At 42.1% G+C, this 21509-nt stretch overlaps 1 protein-coding gene across 1 annotated transcript; it reads right to left on the bottom strand.

Moving 5' to 3' along the window:
* Positions 1–8790: 8790 nt before the first annotated feature.
* Positions 8791–18550, bottom strand: LOC142401897 (P2Y purinoceptor 3). Its single transcript, XM_075487353.1, has 2 exons — positions 18123–18550; positions 8791–9697 (listed from the first exon to the last, which is right to left on the bottom strand). The coding sequence occupies exons 1-2, from the start codon at positions 18548–18550 to the stop codon at positions 8791–8793; spliced, it is 1335 nt and encodes a 444-aa protein (XP_075343468.1).
* Positions 18551–21509: the final 2959 nt, after the last annotated feature.

Raw genomic sequence — 21509 nt, 5'->3', positions numbered from 1 at the left:
AGAAGCTCCGCCCTGTTTCTGTTCGAAGGTTTCGTGCATCAGGAGACGCTCAGCCGCGCCTGTTACGGTGTTTGCTGCTCGGAAGCAGGGGAGTGCTCGGTCTAGAAGTCAATGTTCATAAATGATGTTGCTGATATGGGATGCCATACAGCTTCATGTCAAAAGAGGCGAACTGTCCCTTTAAAATGAGGTGAACAGCAACACATCAACTGTGTCAATATTCACTGAGCAAAGTGTTTCAGACTGAAAATGTTAAAGAAAAGCAGGTTTAGTCAAACCTTTGAATGAACTTCTACACTCACATGAGGTCATGATGCTACGGCTGATCAGGGTGAACATATGTGTGTATATATATACATATATATATATATATATATGTGTGAAAGGGCGGGTGCTGCTGCAGGTTTCTGTTCCAACACTGCAGTAGCACAGCTGACTTGTTTCATTCAATCAACTGAACTGGTAAGACCTTGGTTGTGTTCGAAACCACATACTTCTCCTACTACTCATACTAACTTTAACTTTTTTTAAGTTCCCGGATGCATACTAGATTCTCCTAAATGTTGGGTATGCATCATGAGTTTACTACTCATACTCAAACTACCCAAGATGCAACGTAACGTGACGTCGCCGATCGTCATTTCCTGTCAAAACGGCAGTTTCAAGCTAGCTACAACGAGGGTAGGTTCACTTCCTGTTTTCAAAACAAAAGCACCAATTGTATGGTAATGGCTTTCCCTATGATAAAAGGCAACGGGTATTTTATTTTGTGAAAATAACCGGAAGTGCGTTAGCTCAAAATCTTGCTAGCTTTAGTAGCGCCGAATTCGTGGCAAAAAAGTTGTAAACAGCCGGTATTTTGTCAGGTTTTCAACACGTTGGGGATCTAAATGCAGGGATGCAAACGGCGCGCCTTTTGGCGGATGCCGCCTTTTTTACGGCTGTCTGGGGGACTTGTGTGAATCGTGCAGATCCGATGAGTTTTTTTTTTTTTTTTGGGGGGGGGGGGGGGATGTCTGATTATAATTTCATCAAAGTTAATTCTGTATTAAAATGACTAAATAAGCACATAGCCTACCGTTACAGTTCATGAAACATAAGACGTGTAAGTCAACACTAAATCAAAAAGCTGCGCACGTAAAAATCCCATTGGCTGTGCACCATTACCTGACTGCTACAGGGCTGCACTTTTCACTTAGCCTGATAAACCAGCCTAAATGGATTGGATGTCTAATTTATTCTGGCACCAATCAATGGATACAACGGAACTTTGTTGATGACCACAACCCGTTGTCTTTCAAACCGTGTCTGTGCCTATAGGCCAACGCTCTGACCAATCAGCGCAACTGATTGTGACGTAGTAAGTGCGACAGAAAGCTTTGGTGGGAGGGGACTCTTCCAAAACTGATGCCAAGGCTGAATCAAACGAGCGCTGTTCCATTGCCGCCGCCATCTTTCTTGTTGTGCTTTCGCTGTCTATGTTCGCTTCCACTGCCCAACGTCGCACTGCTCTGTCGTCACTCCCTCAAAACCCCGCACCAGAACCCTCTGCCCCGCCCGCGTTGATTCAAAACACATCTCTGCGTTGTGATTGGTTTAGTTGCCATCTGCCAGATTCAGGGCAGTATTTTCAAAATGAAAAGTGGTTCGAGGCCAGACCCAACCGCAGGCAAAACATTTTGCCGTCCAGCAGTTGGCGCTGGTTTTCCAGGCTACTTTTCACTGCAATCACTGCAAGGATTTACATCCATAAGTCCGGGATCCAGCAACTTTGTGTCGCGCCTTTTTTGCAAGAAAGGTAAGGTTAACCATATTTGATGTCTTCTAATCACATAATTTCTACCATTTGCATTGTGTAATGTTTAGGTTGTCCTAGTGTCTCATTACAGTCTTACAATAACTATGCCAGGTTAGTGCTAGGTAGCACACTAGCGCTATTTTACATGACTAGCAAAAATACAGTTGGATTTTTTTTAACCTTGTTTGTTGCATCAGTCAGTTTAGTAGTATTCCGGACAGACTAGCAGTTTTATCCTGTAACATTTTAGTAACAGCCTAACGTTATATCCAACTCTACCCCCTTTCCAATGTGTAGCATTGCGTAACGTAACATACTTGTGCTAGTTTGAGGCTAGCAGCTTGTTGACGTCTAGTAATGAGCCGCTGGTCTATGCTTTTTCGCGAATGCAACCCGAAGTGACAAGTTACAAACTGACTTACTTTCAATGACACCTAGCACATAAGGGCGAGAAACTGATGCGTGGGCTTATCCTAACAGACAGACCGCACAACTGTTGATACATTTTAACTGTACATTTCCGTGCAGAAGAATGTTATTTTGGGGCGCATTGAGAAAGGGGGCAGAGTGAAGTGAACTATTTTGCATTCTGTTATGTTATGATACTGTTAGGTCTAGGGTACCACTGTGGCTAATATATGCACCTTTTCATTTGCAGAAGAGGCAGGCAGACTATGGCAGTAGAGTTTCCTGTGGAAGAGCTAAGAGGGCCAAGACCACTGCTCAAGCAGAAGAAAAGCAGGCATGGCTGAGACACGTCGCAAAGCAGAAAAATGCAGCAAGACGCAAGGCACTGGAGACATTGGCAATTGCAAAGAAGAAGAAGAAGTAGAGAGCAAGAAGAAATGTACTGCACTGAAGGGACTGGCACAATAGTCTAATGAGTTCTATTTTTGAATAAAATGTATGTTTAATTTCCCAGCGTTGTCTCCATATTCTTTACTTTTAACAATTTCCCTTAACTGGGACAGTGTATTTTCATGTAAAGAACATTTTTGTGTGAATAGGGTGAGCCCTGGATGGCAGAGGTGGTGGCAAAATGTAATTATATGATATTTCCTGCGGGGGCATGGGCTTTGATAATCTCACTCCTTTTTGACCATACCTCTGTTTGCACCCCTTTAAACGACTACTTTTCGCCTGAAAATGTTACAAATGTTGCTAAAGTTTACAGAGTTTAGAGCTTAAGCGAAATTAGCTTCAGGCCGGCTGATTTCAGCTCGGGCAGGAGCGAAATGCATTGTGGGTAAACGCTCGGCATACTGTCTGATAGATGAGTATGCACTACGGAATCTAACAGGAGGCGGGTCAGAGGTCTGGCAGATGTGTTTCATCCAAACAAACAAACAGAGATCACCTGATTAATGACCCGTGAGGAAGAACGGATCCTCCTGTTAACCATGAACGAGGTCTCCGACACAGCGACTGACAAACAAAGAAAATTCAGGTAACTGCTTTTTGCTTTAGTTCACAATCACATGTATTTATTACAGTTTGATTCTCTCTGCAGCAGATTCACAGCTTTAAGATGTGCGTAATCCCCCTTTAAAGCTCTCACATGCAGACAAAAATCTCTTTTTTTTTAGATGAGCCCATTCTGTAAAGCTTCTTCCTGCTGCACACACACCTGTAAACTGTTGGGACGTCACCTGACAGTGTTCAGTGTGCCGCAGCTCATCATATAAAACATTTAACTCACAGTTTGTAGCAGAAAACAACGTTACACCAACAGGAAGTTACAGAGCATATCGAGACAGAGTACCACCAGAATTTGTAGAATCGTTTGCTCTTCGGCTCCCCCTACAGTTTTGTACGGTGGCTGACACGTGCAAACGGCAAAACAAATCCAACAGTAAAAGGCTGCAAAAAAGAAGCACGCCGCAAACTTCAAAACACACGCAAGAGAAAAACGCTGCAAGTTCACTCAAAACACAACGGAAGTTCGCCAGCCCACTTGGGGGTCTTGACAATTGGGATCGACTATGAGATCGGAGGAGTAACGAAGTAGGGTTGCAAAATTCCCGGAATTTTCAAAGACGGAAACTTTCCATGGGAATTTATGGGAATTTTTGGGAATAAACTGGGAATTTTCAAACTTGAAGGTTGGCTCTTCTAGGGAACTTAAATATAGTTGAGGAAAGTATATTTTAGCATAATCATGACTTGAATCTGAGGCCCTTGCACCTGTAGCCTAGCCTGACTACGTCATACTCACGATTCTAGTCAGAATGTGAGTCTGATACCGCTGGATAGAGTTCTGAGTTGTTTCAACCGAACCAGGAGAAAAAATGCCTCTTCGCTCGATTGGATAGACCTACAACCAATCAGAGCAACGAAGTATGTGACGTAGATTAAGCAACACACACTTGTTGTAGGAAGGACGGCAAAAACATGTTTTCTATCGATAAAAGCCTTTATCGCGTTCCTCTGCTCGTCTTTCAAAATGAATGCAATGTGGAGATCCTGTAGAACAGACTCGATGGCAGAATCTACACACCCTAGCTCTCCAGCGGCAGCCATGTTTGTTTCAAACGAAGTCAAACCAAGCGCTCTTTAGTGACGTAGTCGATAATGTCCCTGTTGATCATCTGTCCATCTTCGTATAAAGCCCGCCCTGGCAATCTGATTGGGTCGACTGATTCCATGTCGGGCATAATGATTTCCCAACTGAGCAGAGCCAGACCCAACTTCCCGACCAAAACTTTTATGGGCGGGGCTAAGTTCCGCTGGCACCCAGGCTACCTGTAGCCTCCATCATCCTCCAAATCCCACCATCATCAGCCGCCTCCAAGCACAACTGGTCACTGTTTGGCAACGCCCACACAAAGGTTGGCAACAGGCTCACTAATGTGAGAGTGGAAAAGCTGGTTGGCACTCGTGCAAACCTAAAGGCTCTTTGAGCCGGACACAGAGCCGTCCTCAACAAGGCTGGAAAGTGACACTGAAGAGGAAGACTCAGAGTTGGATGTTGATGAAGGGGACATGTTGTTGGATGTTGATGAGGCCCAGGAAGAGTCTACTGACTGAGCAAAAATGCAGAGGATCGCTTGAAGGAAGATTTGCATGTTTAATGGGACGTTTTGGAGGAAGAGTGGCATTTTTCATTTAACATTTTGAATGGGACTTTGTGGAGATTCATCCATGAAACAAGTAATTAGAACGTGTTCTACTCTACTTACAAATAAATCTGTTGAAATATCTGTTGAAAACATTTTGTATGGATGTTTTCTTATGACGTCTATTTATATTTATGCTTGGATATAATATATTCCCAGTTAGTTCTCCTAAATTCCCATTAGTTCCCATGGAAAGTTTCCAATATGGAATATATCCAAAATTCCCAAGCTTAACTTCCCATGGAAATTTACCGGAAACTTTCTGCCCCTTTGCAACCTTATAACGAAGGAGAAGAAAGTCAAAAGGTATGTTGTCCTTGATGCCTTTTTTAAACACTTGGCATAAAGACATCAAGGACAACGTATCTTTTGACTTTCTTCTCCTTCGTTACTATGCTCGATCTCCCCTAGTCGATTCCCTATCGAATTGGGCCTATCCCACACAGGTCGAGACCCCCTAGTGGTCTGGCGAACTTCCGTTGTGTTTTTGCTCTCTCGCACGTGTTTTGGCGGTTGTGTGCTCCGGTCGTTTTTGTGATTGCCGCATTTTTCTCTTGCAGCGTTTTACTGTTGGATTTCTTTTGCCGTTTGTCGGCCATCGTAGTTATGGGATGTAACACCACAGATCTGTGTGTGAACCCTGGACATGCACAGCCATACACGTGAATTTACTGTCACGTTAAAGAGGCCGTCAAAAGCAAAACGATGGGCTGGAAACCAAAGTCGTGAACTGTGGTACCTCAAGCAGTTTCAGGCAGTTTCGGGCCGAGGAATGTGCATAAAAAAAGAGCCAGAGGCTCATAGTTTTAAGGTTCACAACCTTATCCGGTGCTGCATAGAAAAAACTGACTTTAGGAAGTCTCTGCAGGGGAAGTTTATCCATTTGGTAATTGTGAAGTATTTCAGTTGTGTTTGGGAGAAGATCCGAGAGTAAAAAAAGAGCGTTCAAAAAGTAATACGACGGGACTCAGATTCGTGCCATCCTGCTGCTTCGTGCTTCGACTTTACACTCTGGAAGATACAAAAAACCCCAACACAGATGATTTTTAAAGCACTTTTTAAGACCTACATCTCAAAAGCATGCAACTAAAACTCCTTCTTCCTGTTCCTGGGAGCATATATCAGGGCGTCTGAGGTGTAAAACTCCTTCTTCCTGTTCCTGGGAGCATATATAAGGGCGTCTGAGGTGTAAAACTCCTTCTTCCTGTTCCTAGGAGCATATATCAGGGCGTCTGAGGTGTAAAACTCCTTCTTCCTGTTCCTAGGAGCATATATCAGGGCGTCTGAAGTGTAAAACTCCTTCTTCCTGTTCCTAGGAGCATATATCAGGGCGTCTGAGGTGTAAATTGGTGTAATAGGTGTTAGTTTCCCTTTTTTAAAGTTCCTAATTTAACGAGCCATTCTGATTTTCATTTCTAAAGTACGTCACTCCTTAAAGGGATAATCCGGAGTAAAATGCACTTTAGATCAATTTACGGGATGTTGGGAGTACATACGTTGAGTTGACATCAAAATCATGTCATTCGGATGTGTTTTGAGAATTTCGATTTGACCGTTTTTAGCCAAAAGTCGTTAGCGTGGAAGTCAGAGGGGCATATCATGTCACCGCTACAAAACGCTATTTTTATACCTCTTCTACAGCTCCAAACAACATAACACTTACGTGGTAGTGAGTAGAGGGTCCCTAAAGCCAAACCGAAGTGTCCCGAGGTCTTCATGTGGTCGGATAGAGAGTCCAGAATGAGTTTAATCAAGCCAGTACCTGCTCTCAGTCAGAGCCTCTTCCGTCAACAGGAGGCTACCTCACGCGAGACATCACGTCACGTGAGTCCGTAGTTGATTGCAGAGTGTGGAGTAACTCGCTCTGGAAATTCACAATTTCGTTGCCGTTTTTTTTACAAACATAGTCCAGTATTTCTTTCGAAAGTGAAATGAAGTTGTATGCAACAGCAAAGCCTAGCTTACTAACAGGTTGGAATTTTGAAATGTCACGTGACGTGATGTCTCGCGTGAGATAGCCTCCTGTTGACGGAAGAGGCTCTGATTGAGAGCAGGTGCTGGCTTTATTAAATTCATTCTGGACTCTCTATCCGACCACATGAAGACCTCGGGACACTTCGGTTTGGATTTAGGGACCCTCTACTCACTAACGTAAGTGTTATGTTGTTTGGAGCTGTAGAAGAGGTATAAAAATAGCGTTTTGTAGCGGCGAAACAATATGCCCCTCTCACTTCCAGGCTAACGACTTTTGGCTAAAAACGGTCAAATCGAAATTCTCAAAACACATCCGAATGACATGATTTTGATGTCAACTCAACGTATGTACTCCCAACATCCTGTAAATTGATCTAAAGTGCATTTTACTCCGGATTATCCCTTTAAGTTGACTTCACCCCCTCTACTAAGCCCCTCCCACCCCCCGGAGCAGGGAAATGGAAGGATCTGAGAAATAATTCCTCATGATTTATTTATTGATTTATTTTCTCCTTTAGCAGCAGCTAACGCTAACAGCTTAGCTAATGAAGGTGACGTACACCAGCTTCTAAGGAGTTATTTTCTCCTTTAGCAGCAGCTAACGCTAACAGCTTAGCTAATGAAGATGACGTACACCAGCTTCTAAGGAGTTATTTTCTCCTTTAGCAGCAGCTAACGCTAACAGCTTAGCTAATGAAGGTGAGGTACACCAGCTTCTAAGGAGTTATTGCTGTTCCTTTAGCAGCAGCTAACGCTAACAGCTTAGCTAATGAAGATGACGTACACCAGCTTCTAAGGAGTTATTGCTGTTCCTTTAGCAGCAGCTAACGCTAACAGCTTAGCTAATGAAGATGACGTACACCAGCTTCTAAGGAGTTATTGCTGTTCCTTTAGCAGCAGCTAACGCTAACAGCTTAGCTAATGAAGGTGACGTACACCAGCTTCTAAGGAGTTATTGCTGTTCCTTTAGCAGCAGCTAATGCTAACACCTTACATAACGTTACATTATTGGCATGTTTCTGATAAAGATGTGGGTCTCCCAGTACAACTGAGCTTTAATGAGGTTAATATATCCAAAATGTTACAATTAACGGTTTGGTCCATCACTGCTGATGAGAAAGCATTGTTTGCTAGCATCTGCTGTTAGCTTACAGCTACGCTGCTAAACTATAAATCACACAGCAGACGTAACTAAACCAACCCTTCATCTTCCAAGAGACAGAGAGCCACTGTGCTTAAACCAACAGACATTTTGACCAAAGCCAACCTCATTCATCTTAATAAGACCTAAAAAAGATTGACTCAGATTGTTAAAAAGGGCAGAATATGACAATGCTGTTAATCTCAAGATGTTTCTCTCAGTTAAGGGCAGAACATGTTCAAATGGTGTCACAGATTTAAGGATGAAAATACAAATGCAGAGTCAAGACAATAGTTTCAGTGCAGTGAAAACAGTTTGTGGTTCAGCAGCAGGTTTAAACATTTCTACAAACTCTTTACCAGTTCATCAGTGTAGTTCATAAGTGTTAACAGCAGGGTAACAATGCGTGATCAATTAATCTGATCAAACAGTTCCTGAAACTCCTTTTTTTAATTACAAATAATGTGCTGTGAGGAAATGTTTGCCTTTAAGTCTAAAGTAAAAGACAACAGTTCAGAGACGGCTCACCTGATTAATTAATTGTTACGTCTGATTTTTTACTGGGACTTCAGACCTTCTCCTAACAGTAGATGGAACTGCGTGTTCGTTTAGTTGATTAACTTAAAATTTAAATGGAAACTTGGCTCATGATAAAACTTGTAACAACGCCCAACGCTGCAGCGCAGCTTCCTGCTTGATTTAGTCCCGGAGCGTCAGGTTCTACTTTGTCCTTTTTAAAAGAAATATGAGATTAAAATGTCCTAGATGACCCTGGACGACTTGGATTCATTCTCCATGTGCAAATCCCTCTCAACCTTCTCTGCCGCGTCCTGGTCGTCCTCCCCGACGCCGTCCTTCCTCAGTATCGTCAGCGGCCACCAGAGGGCGCCGCCGCGGCGGTCTCGGCGGACGGCGCGCGCCACCGGCCAGCAGCAGGGGGGGCCTTTGTCCCCCGTCAGGAAGTAGAGGAGCGCGTTGAGCCAGGCGTTGCAGGATGCCAGCGGCCTGGTGACCTTGTAGCAGATGGAGACGGTCTTCATGGCGTTGCAGCCGCCGAGCTGCCCCCGCCGCAGGAGCAGAAACAGCGTGCGGGTCACGTGAAACGGCAGGAAGCAAAGCGCGAACAGCAGCGTGATGGTTACGATGGTCTTTATGGATTTACGCCTCCGCCGGATGTAATGGGAGTACTGGGAGCCGGAGATGGAGACGGAGGTTCTCTCTCGATCCCGAACCTCTTCGGCTCGTCCGTTCCCGACCGGACCGTCCTCGCCGCCCTCTACCGAACTGGGTGGAGAGCGCAGGGTCTGAAATATCGTCCGGACCACCTGAGAGTAGCACCAGGCGATGATGACGAAGGGCACGAAGAAGCCCAGCAGGTGCAGGACGATGCCGTACGGGACGTAGTCTGCAAACTCCTTATCGATGGCGTCGTCCCAGCAGTTCATGTAGCCCTCCTCGTAGAGTTCGCCGGTCCCGTTCTCGTCGCCCCTCATCCCCTCCAGCTCCACGGCGCCGGCGCCTCCTCTCATGACGTATCCCGTCTTGGCGAACCGAAAGATGGGGCAGGTGAGTATGAAAACCACCACCCACACCAGCGCACAGGTGCCCTTCACCACCCGCTTGCTCTCCAGAGTGATGGTCCTCATCGGGTGGCAGATCCCCAGATACCTGCGGACAGAAGAGCCGTGGTGAGTTCAGACCCAAAACTCTCATCTTGTTCGTCCAAAAGGAACAAAATCAACCACTTAAAGGGATAGTTCTCCTCTTTTGACATGAAGCCCATATCAGCACATCATTTATGAACATTTTCTTACCCCCTGCTGCGTCCTGTGAGATGGTAATAAGGGGGAAAAACAGTGAAGCCAAACTCAAGATCTGATTGAAAGACATTTTACTGATTCCGACTGATATTCCTTTGCTGCTGTTAAGTCCCTAAGATTTAAAAGATTTATGCATCGTCTGTGTAGCAATGGAATGAGAAGCATTTAACCTTAAAGAGGCATATACAGTGTAAATAGCACTGGTCCCAGAATAGATCCTTGTGGAACTCCACCAGTGACCACACCAATGTTAACAGAGAAAGTCCTGTTTGTTAAAGAGGAAGTAAGCTACTGCAGGACTCAGTGGTTGTGCTAGACTTTTTCACTGTCCGTCATTTTGACGGATAGGGTCCTAAAAATTCCGTCATTGTCCATTATTATTCGTCATTTTATTTTAAATGGTAATATAGGCCTACAGGCTTTTAAATGGTAGGCTAATATACAGGCTATATCCTAATGCTTATATGTAATAACTCGTGTTTTATTGACTTATTCTCATTTAAAAAATAATTCACAGAACAAGTGTGTATTATCTAATATTTTTTTTATTTATGCATTTCTTCAGAGATTGACGTTCGGTCACTTGTGAACTCGTTTTTTTCGCTGCTAAAAACATTGCGGCTGTTAGGCATATGAACATGTTATTTTATAACGTCGTCGAACGAAGAAAATTGTAGTGAAAATACGAACAGTCCACTTAGAATGGCTGCAGTGGTAATCTGCAATTGACCTTCCTTCTGGCCCGCATTGATTTGAATAGGGAGCTCGCTTGTGTGTAATCGAACGCATCAATTGAGACTGCTGCCGAGGCGATTTTCATTAAATTTTGCGTCCTTGACTCCGGCACACGACTTCTCATTGAGGTTTTAATTTTATTCTGAAGGCTGAACCCACGCTCAGCTGCGACGCTGGAGACTGGAACGACCAGCGCCACTTCAGCCAAAGCTCTGAGGTCGGGAAACATGTCTCCCAATGAAACGATAAGAAGCCGGCAAGAGCCTCTGAACGTAGGATTTCCCGACCCTGCCAGTACTCTCTCAATCGGGAGAAAATCCTGCAGCATGCGGTCTTTCTGTACGAGAGGTGCAGCTGCATCCCGCGGTGTCCCGTAGTGGTCACAGACGCGTTCCAATGCATCCAGTCCATGCGTCTTCAACGCGCTGTCAGCAGTCGGATAGCGCGAAGCGTTCAGTACAGTGTTTATTTACAGTTATTCTTTTATTATTGGTAATGGTAATGGTCAAATCCGTCAAAATGACGGACGGCCTTCAAATTTTTCCGTCATAGCTGAAAAAAATCCGTCAATGACGGACAATTGTCGGTTAACGCGACCTCTGGCAGGACTGTACCCTGAATGCCAACCTGGTCTTTAAGACAGTTTAGAAGAATATGATCGTAAACCGTATCGAAAATGTTGTCGACAGCTCGCTCGTGTTTCCGGCCAGATGCAAAAGACTTGCTGCACGTAAGGCCATCGAACATCTGAAGCTGCACTAAATGCTTTAATTCTGGCATTTAGTTTTCTCCATCATCCTCACCGCCTCTTCCTACGTTACTCAACACAAAAACATTTTGAGCCAGCAGCAGTTGATGCGAAACCTCCAACACGTAGCTGACTGACCACTTCAAAACGTTCGTGACAGGAGCGATCCAGCTGTTGTGGCACAGCAGGACTTCACCCACATCAAACTAAAACAACATCAGCACCGACCGCAGCCCGCCTCTAACCGTTCAAAACTAATTCATCAGCAAATTCCTGTTTCACCCAAAAAAAAGGGAAACAATCAACGTACAAAGTGCGAAAAATGAAAAAGATCCGATGCTAAAAATGGAGTTTGAAGAAATCATCCAGCTGTGCACTGCAAAAAGTGAAATCTAATTAAAAAGAAATATCTTAGCTCAAAGGGATATATGCTTATTTTTTGTCCAATAAGATAGTTCTTCTTAGTAAGCAGTTTTTATGTTAGACTGCTTCACTTGTTTGAAGTGTTTCTGTCCTTAATTATCTAAATAAGATATTACAGCTTGTTACTGAGATTTTATGACCTGTTTTGAGTAAGTACATGCTTGAAGCTAGAATATCAACAGTTTCAAAGCTGGTTTCAAGAAATATAAGGCCTTAGTGCATACCACTATGTCAAGATAATGGCTCTAGCATTTACTTAATTCAAGAATATTTTTGATATATTAAGAAAATAGGCCACGTCTATTTAATTAGAATCAAGAAAAATATACTTGTTATTAGTTAAAATACACCAATTCTAAGGTATTTGTGGGTTAATTGAGATTAGATATTTTTACTTGTTTTGAAAAATCTTGACAAGCCACATTTTCTTGTTCCATTGGCAGATGATTTTGCTTTTTTTAAGCAAAATACACCTAATTTTTGTATTTTTTTCTTGTTTTTGAAAGCTGGCTTTTTGCAGTGTGGCCACGGTCACGTGACCATACTCGATCTCAGCGGCGGGACGGGTTAGCTTTAGCATTAGCAGTCGTAGCAAACAAACAAAGAAACAGATGAAAAATGTCAGAACCAACGGTGGGAAATGAAGACGCAGACGAGGCCTCATACTGAAAGCATGTTTACCTTACAAAGAGTGAGAAACAGCAGCTACATTATGTGTCTTCTGTGTCAACCAAAACAAACGCACATTTCAGCAGAAACTCAACATCTAACTTGAGGAAACATGTAGCGCTAAGTTTCCTAAACTCGTTTGGATAGGTGAATGTTTGTTTTTTAGGTTCCATATGTTTTAAACATTTCCTAAGTCTGTTTTATTTTTATTGAAGTTCTTGAATTTACCTGGATTATTTTAATTATATTAATTCATTAATTTTAATTTATTTGATCAATTGGATGAACTGTAATTTGCCTAAAGATGATTATTTAGTATTTTTGTCTGTCTGATTGAATGCTTGTGTTAACAAATAAATCAGACGTTACTCAACAGTTACTCAGTACTAGAGTAGTTTTTTCACCGAGCACTTTTTTACTCTTACTCAAGTAATTATTTGGATGACTACTGTTTACTTTTACTTGAGTCACATTATTCTGAAGTAACAGTACTTTTACTTGAGAACAATTTTTGGCTGCTCGACCCACCTCTGGTCTAATGTGATATATTTTATATCATTTTAATCTCGAGTTAACTAACGCATCCCTGTTACCAAAATTACCGAAAGAAAACAAACTAATTTCAAAGTTTCCTTTAATTTATTTATTTGTAGCGTCTTTTTCTACGAAAATAGGAACGTTAGTGCTGACTTGCACCCCTGTTACCATTGTCTTTTATTGTTTTTAATCCATTTATCCCTCATCAAAGACATTAAACATTATAGTATTTTTAACATTAATTACAATTAAAGGAAATTCATCCATTCATCCCTGTTACTCTAATTTCAACGCTGTGACCAATTGAATTTGATCAAAATAATCATTTTTATGGCTTAAAGGGTTTATTCAGCTGTAATAGCTTTAATGATGTTATGCATGTTGTCTCTGAGTAAAGGATTGAAAATAAATACCGGTCGAGCAGAGAACACAACTAAAATATCTCTTTATAACTTTGAAATGGATCAAATAAAAGGCTGCTTGTTAACAGGAGTTGAAGCCTAAACTGGTCCTCTGGTTGTGGCCCTGCTCAGACTTCAGGAAACGAGTTCAAACAGGCCTTTAGGTAAGTCAGCAGCTTTTCAGCTTTGACAGAAAGCTCACAGTCCGCACACACCTTCCGGCTCCCGCCACCCTTTTCCTCAACTCTCACCGGCCTCCGATCGGCTCAAAGGTCGCAGAGCCACAGCTACCGTCAAAAATTAACATCACCTTGAAAACACTCCTGCACATAATGTACTGTTTGTACATTATGTGATGATGTTGTTGTCTCTCAACCTGAGTTATGTAATTACCGTAAATCCTCTAATATTGGCCTGTATTCCATTACTGGCCGGGATTCTAATATTGGCCGGTCTCGCTGTCGGAGGAGGTAAATACTGGCCGGACTCTTATACAGGCCGGGTCTATAATTAGAACCAACGATTTCTCTGGGCAGCCTCAACATTATACCGGTACTTGTGATCGTAACATACAAGACTTGCAGCTCAATGCGCTTTACAGTCAGATTACCGGTAACAACAAAGTTAAAGCAAAATTAAGTAAAGATATATGGTATGTTGAAATTAGCATTCACTTCTATCACTATCGCATTCGAATGCGATCGTGAGTGAGCCTGTCCACTGTGACTTGCAATAACGGCCAAACTACCGATATGGTTTTTTACAGCCCTGCGCTGCTGCCCGTCTGCGTGAGGAAGAGAACAGACAGGCAGCAGAACATGAGGACGACGAAGAAGAACTGTACAATAATGAACTTGTTGTAGAGACTGGCGCGAGTGATGAGGAGATTATGGGGAGAGATGAAGAGGAGATGAAATACCGGTAGCCTAATTATCACCATGGTTAAGTGACAATGCACTACTGGTAACTGCGGTCAAGTGAGCCGCGGATGAACGAGTGGCGGCTCACTTGACCGCAGTCCACTGGTACCGGTATGTTTGCTACGTTTCTGTTACCATATTACCGGTAATACACTGGAATTTAGCCTGAATTGCCGGTATTTGTCTATTTTATAGGTTCAAATAGACACAAAATCTCGTTTTTATTCATTCCACTGGTACTCTGTTTTGCTCAAATAGAAATAGAGGCCTGTCTCTAATTCTGGCCTCCTTCCAATAATGGCCGGGACCAAGATGCACGTGAGTGAATAAAGGCCCCGGCCTATATTAGAGGATTTACGGTACTCTGGATGGCATTTCCTCGGCTTCTGGGAGGAACTTTGGAGTTATTTCTGACCAGGATCTGTCCTCTGACTCACAATAAACAGGTTTCTAGGGCTGTGTTCAAAATCGCATACTACATACTGCATACTACATACTGCATACTACATACTGCATACTACATACTGCATACTACATACTGAATACTGCATACTACATACTGCATACTGCATACTGCATACTACATACTGCATACTACATACTGCATACTACATACTGCATACTGCATACTGCATACTACATACTGCATACTACATACTGAATACTGCATACTACATACTGCATACTGCATACTGCATACTACATACTGCATACTACATACTGCATACTACATACTGCATACTACATACTGAATACTGCATACTACATACTGCATACTGCATACTGCATACTACATACTGCATACTACATACTGCATACTACATACTACATACTGCATACTGCATACTGCATACTACATACTGCATACTACATACTGCATACTACATACTACATACTGCATACGACATACTGCATACTACATACTGAATACTGCATACTACATACTGCATACTGCATACTGCATACTACATACTGCATACTACATACTGCATACTACATACTGAATACTGCATACTACATACTGCATACTGCATACTGCATACTGCATACTACATACTGCATACTACATACTACATACTGCATACTACATACTCCATACGACATACTGCATACTACATACTGCATACTACATACTACATACTGCATACTACATACTGCATACTACATACTGCATACTACATACTGCATACTACATACTACATACTGCATACTACATACTGCATACTACATACTGCATACTACATACTGCATACTGCATACTGCATACTGCATACTACATACTGCATACTACATACTGCAGACTACATACTGCATACTACATAATACATACTACATACTACACACTGAATACTACATACTGCATACTGCATACTACATACTGCATACTGCATACTGCATACTACATACTGCATACTACATACTGCATACTGCATACTGCATACTGCATACTACATACTGCATACTACATACTACATACTGCATACTACATACTACATACTGCATACTACATACTGCATACTACATACCGCATACTACATACTGCATACTGCATACTGCATACTACATACCGCAGACTACATACTGCATACTACATAATACATACTACATACTACATACTGAATACTACATACTGCATACTGCATACTACATACTGCATACTGCATACTGCATACTACATACTACATACTGCATACTACATACTGCATACTGCATACTACATACTGCAGACTACATACTGCATACTACATAATACATACTACATACTGCATACTACATACTGCATACTACATACTGCATACTGCATACTTCATACTGCATACTACATACTACATACTGCATACTGCATACTACATACTGCATACTGCATACTACATACTGCATACTACATACTACATACTGCATACTACATACTGCATACTACATACTACATACTACATACTACATACTGCATACTACATACTGCATACTACATACTGCATACTGCATACTTCATACTGCATACTACATACTACATACTACATACTGCATACTACATACTACATACTACATACTGCATACTGCATACTACATACTGCATACTACATACTACATACTGCATACTACATACTGCATACTGCATACTACATACTACATACTACATACTGCATACTGCATACTACATACTACATACTACATACTGCATACTACATACTGCATACTACATACTGCATACTGCATACTTCATACTGCATACTACATACTACATACTACATACTGCATACTGCATAATACATACTACATACTGCATACTACATACTGCATACTACATACTACATACTGCATACTACATACTGCATACTGCATACTACATACTACATACTGCATACTGCATACTACACACTGCACACTACACACTGCATACTGCATACTACATACTACATACTACATACTGCATACTGCATACTACATACTGCATACTACATACTGCATACTACATACTGCATACTACATACTGCATACTGCATACTTCATACTGCATACTGCATACTACATACTGCATACTACATACTGCATGCTGCATACTACAGGTGAGAAAGTAGTCGTTTAGATCCCCAACGTGTTGAAAACCTGACAAAATACCGGCTGTTTACAACTTTGTTCCCACGGATTCGGCGCTACTAAAGCTAGCCGCAGTGAGCTAACGCACTTCCTGTTATTTTCACAAAATAAAACACCCGTTGCCTTTTATCATAGGGAAAGCCATTACCATACAATTGGTGATCGGCGACGTCACGTTACGTTGCATCTTGGGTAGTTTGAGTATGAGTAGTAACATCATGATGCATACCCAACATTTAGGAGAATCTAGTATGCATCCGGGAACTTCTCGCTTCCTTAAACTCACATACTAACTCAGAAAGTTAGAATGAGTAGTAGGAGAAGTATGCAGTTTCGAACACAGCCTAGGACTGCCTTCTTTCACCTTCATAATATTGTCCCCTCTTTCCTGTCCTCTCAGCCCCCAGCTGGTCCAGGCAGATGGCCGCCCTTTCTGGTTCTGGTTCTGATGGAGGTTTCTTCCTGTTAAAAGCGAGTTTTTTCTCTCCACAGTCGCCTCGTGCTGCTCAGGACGGTGATTGGATCAGAGAGAAGTTTCAGTTTAATCTGTTGGTTTCCTGAGCTAGGCTACTTTCTTTTAATTGGCTCTGTATGACTTGGACTAATTTGGAATTTGATGAATTGGATTCTAATTGGCTTGATATGGATTGTGTCTTTTTGAAGTGCCTTGAGATAACGTTTGTTGTAATTTGGCGCTGAATTATCAAGTTTCGGTGCAATCTGTTGGTTTCCTTAGCTAGGAAATTTATTTTGAATTGGCTCTATATGAATGAATTTGATTATTTTATAAATAATTATGATTACAATGAATTGAATTCTAATTGGCTTGAATTGGACTTTATTATTTAAGTGCCTTGAGATGACATTTGTTGTATTTGGCGCTATATAAATAAAACTGAATTGAATTGAACAAGATGACACAATTATTACATTTCTCTTTGCTGCATTTTTATTTATTTCCAATTGATCCAGTTTCATTCTGCTATGGGAGGCTAAGAAGTCTTTCAATCCAATTCAAACCTCCATCAGAACCAGGAAAAGTTGTTGTTTCCTTTTCTTCTGCAGAGAATCAGAACTCTTTAAGGCCTGATCTCAAAGTATTACTCTAATTTTTTAAGTAAAAGAAAAGCATATACTGGCAGTAATAATTGATGAAGCAAAGCAGCACTTAACGTTTGTTTATGGATTTTAAGCATCAGTAATCACCCATCAGAGGGGAAAGTGCGAGGTCCAGAGTCCTACCTGTGCACGGAGATGCAGGTGAGGAAGAAGATGGAGCAGTAGAGGTTGAAGTAGAAGAGGAAGCGTACGAGGCGGCACATGAAGTCCCCGAAAACCCAGCGGTCTCTAAGCATGTAGCTCGCCACCAGGAAGGGCAGCGACAGGCCGTACATCAGGTCGGTGGTGGCCAGGTTCACCATGTAGATCAGGGAGGTGTTCCAGCGCCGCCCGCCGCCGCTGTGGTGGCGGCACGAGCGCAGCAGCACCACCGAGTTGAGCGAGAGGCTGAAGAGGAAGGTCAGCGAGTAGCAGAAGGGCAGGAAGACGTACTTGTAGGATTCGTCAAAGCTGCAGGACGAGGGCGGCGGGACGCCAGAGGTGTTGGGATGGGTACTCCCGGTCAGCAAAGTGTCGGGTGGAGAGCTGCTGGAGGCCCGACTCAGCGCCATGTTGAACCTCTGAGGGCTAAATGTGGTGGAGGCGAATCAGTACTGCCTCATCTGGCATCATTGTAGCCCCATCTATCTATCTATCTATCTATCTATCTATCTATCTATCTATCTATCTACGTACCTTCCTATCTATCTATCTATCTATCTATCTATCTATCTATCTATCTAGTCTCTAGTCTCTCTAGTCTCTGCCTCGGTTCTCTGAGGACTGATCCATATCTGTAACAAAGAGCAGGGAAAACACAGTCATTAGTTCGTGGAGCTCGTTCAGAATGCCCTACCGGCGTGTTCTGCTGATGAAGAGCACGTCGCGCTCCATTAGCCCCTCTAAATCATTAACGCGGCTTTCCGGAAACCTCCCTCCACCTGAGTAGTCGGCGTGTACAGCGGGTCAGCGGCGAGTCCCGGCGGCTGCTGAAGCGTTGGGGTCAGGGTTCACGTTATGCCGGTGTCGAGGTGTTCCGTAGGAAACTGAACCTGGTTCAAAGTGTAAATAACTGCGTTGGGCTTATTTATCGGTGTAGTTGTAGAGATCTTTGAGATTTAAACCAGTGATTTTCTCATTTAATTAACAAAAATCCATGATTTTCTCAGTTTCTCACATTTTTTTACCATGTGGAAGACGTGGTAGTATTGGTATTATTGGTTATAGTCGGTTCATCGCTCCAAAGCCTTTGTGCGGTCTTAACATTGTGTTTACTCCCCTTGTCCTATGGTTAAAAAATGCCCCGCCCTACCAAAGCCCCAAAATAAAGCAACTTAATTGAATTTTAAGTCCAAAATCTATTTTGTATGATGAAACCACCTGTTATTTATCTATTCAACTCAATTCAATACATATTTTATCATGTATTTTTTGTTACACAATACAAAAAGACAATCACCAGTTTTCAGGATTACACTTTTTTTTTTTTTTTTACCACAAACCAACTGTCAGTTGGACCAACAGTTTTCTTGTTTTCTCAGTTTCCTTTTACATCATAAAGGTTTATTATTGCTATTATATAAACGTGAAGTAATTACTTCTGAATTAATTATATTGAAAGAGAAAAAAACAGTGAACTTTTTTCTGGTGTTTAAATGTTTTTATAATTCACGGGTCAAAAATGACCCATAAGACAATCTTTGTACCCTAGTGGTGTACAGCCCACATGGAAACATAAACAAAAATAAAGTGTGACTTTTTCTAATGATGGGGTCCCTTTAGGAAAAGTCATAAAAGTTGGAAAAAGATAGTTTAAGGTATTTTTTCTGCAGCTAAACATGGTCGTGGCTCACTTTTGACCCGCAGGACAACAGGAGGGTGAAGACATTTATTGTTCCCAGAAGATAAATCACACTGTTTTGTAAATGTACAACCTGAACTAAAGAAACTTCGCTGCTGCCGAATAAGAAGTTTTTGGAACCAGATCTGCAGCCACAGTTGGTCATTGTTTCTTTCTTCATTTTAATAATCCGGCTGACAAACTAAATCTTTCTTTAATTTAGTTTAATCAGATTCAGCCTGGTGGTTTTCCTGTGATAACCAAACAAAGCACATCATGTTTCGGCTGATATCGTCCTGCTTTGCTAAATTACGTTTTTATTTCCTTAGAATTAATCGATGCTTTCTCGATTGTTTTTGTGTTTTACCGAATTATCACTTTTCACGTTTCTCTCCGAACGATATGAAACAGCTTCTGTAACTTTCCTTTCTGACCAAATGTCGGAATAACGAGCGATAATCTCTCGCTTCAGCAAATGTTTCTGCGCCAACACACCAAACCAGCTGCTTCTGACTTCTTCTTGGTTTCTTGGTAAAAAATGTATTTTCTGTGAAGTTGTAGCATCGGTAAATTTAGCTTAATGTTTGTGCAACTGGTGGAAATGTCTCTAGTTTTATAAAAAACTGACCTGATGGTTTTATTAGATGGAAAAGAAAAACTTAAATATGTTTGAAAGTGTCTTTTATTGTTATAAAACATATTCGTTCTTATGTCTTATGGACATTCTCACTCGGGAGAGGCTGAAATCTAAAAAATTATAATAGCCGCTTTCGGACAGACCGTTCTAAGAAAGTAGTTATCAGAACTACCCTCCTCGAATTTCGTTCTGATAACTATCCTTCCCCAGCGGAACTGTTTCAGTCTGCATTCGCACATGAGTCGGGACCTGATAGGGACTGATGCGCCGCGCGCAGCCGTCTGCTTCAGTGACGTGTTAGCCGTTAGCCGTTTAGCGCTAAACACAAAACAAAACGGTAAAAGTAAGGAGAGAAGAAAAAACACCACCAAGAAGCTAATATGGAGAGCGGGGAGGCCACCGTGTTCATGGTCTGCATGATGGTGATATTAATCATGGACAATCACATCAGGCGTCTAATATCGAGGCTGGAAAAGCTCACAGAGAGAGTCAGGAGATACTTTTTCATTTCATGAAGGAAGAAAGGAGAGCAGAGCGCTGCAGACAAATGAGACAAAGTGTAAGTTTAACTTATTAAACACCCGCCGGTTGTGTCCGTTTCCTATGAGGAAACATTTCAGCCGTGATAGCATGACATGGGGCGTAGCTACCGACCACCACACACCTCCGTTAGATTAGTTCTATAGAACCATGAAAAGACCCGACCTCGGAGAAGGAGCTAAATAGTTATAGGAACTAAGGGAGAAAGCCCCGAGTTCCTGTATGTCCGAACACGGGAGAAAACGGCCCCGCGGATTAAAAGGTTATTAGAACTGCCAAAGGTTCCTACAGTCCGAAAGCAGCTTATGATTCTTTTTAGGGACGCACCGATCCGATATTTGGATCGGATATCGGCACCGATATCGAAGAAAATTTGAGAAAATGGGCCGATCCATATCGGCCGATTTATTTATTTTTTTCCCCTTGTCCTGTCCAGCATTGGCATTCATCCAAGGGCCTTCTGCCCCCTCTAGTGGTTAAAAAACTTTCTTTTTATTTTGTTGTTACCAAGTAG

The sequence above is a fragment of the Odontesthes bonariensis genome, chromosome 16 (assembly GCF_027942865.1).
Source record: "Odontesthes bonariensis isolate fOdoBon6 chromosome 16, fOdoBon6.hap1, whole genome shotgun sequence".
Classification (NCBI taxonomy): domain Eukaryota; kingdom Metazoa; phylum Chordata; class Actinopteri; order Atheriniformes; family Atherinopsidae; genus Odontesthes; species Odontesthes bonariensis.
This window is presented reverse-complemented; position numbering and strand designations above follow the sequence as displayed.

Bases quoted from the DNA above. Each gene is read 5' to 3' on its own strand.
- LOC142401897 (XM_075487353.1), bottom strand. From the start codon at position 18,550: ATGGCGCTGAGTCGGGCCTCCAGCAGCTCTCCACCCGACACTTTGCTG. The intron at 9,698-18,122 runs GTAGGACTCTGG...TTCTGTCCGCAG, and splicing joins ACCTGCATCTCCGTGCACAG to GTATCTGGGGATCTGCCACC.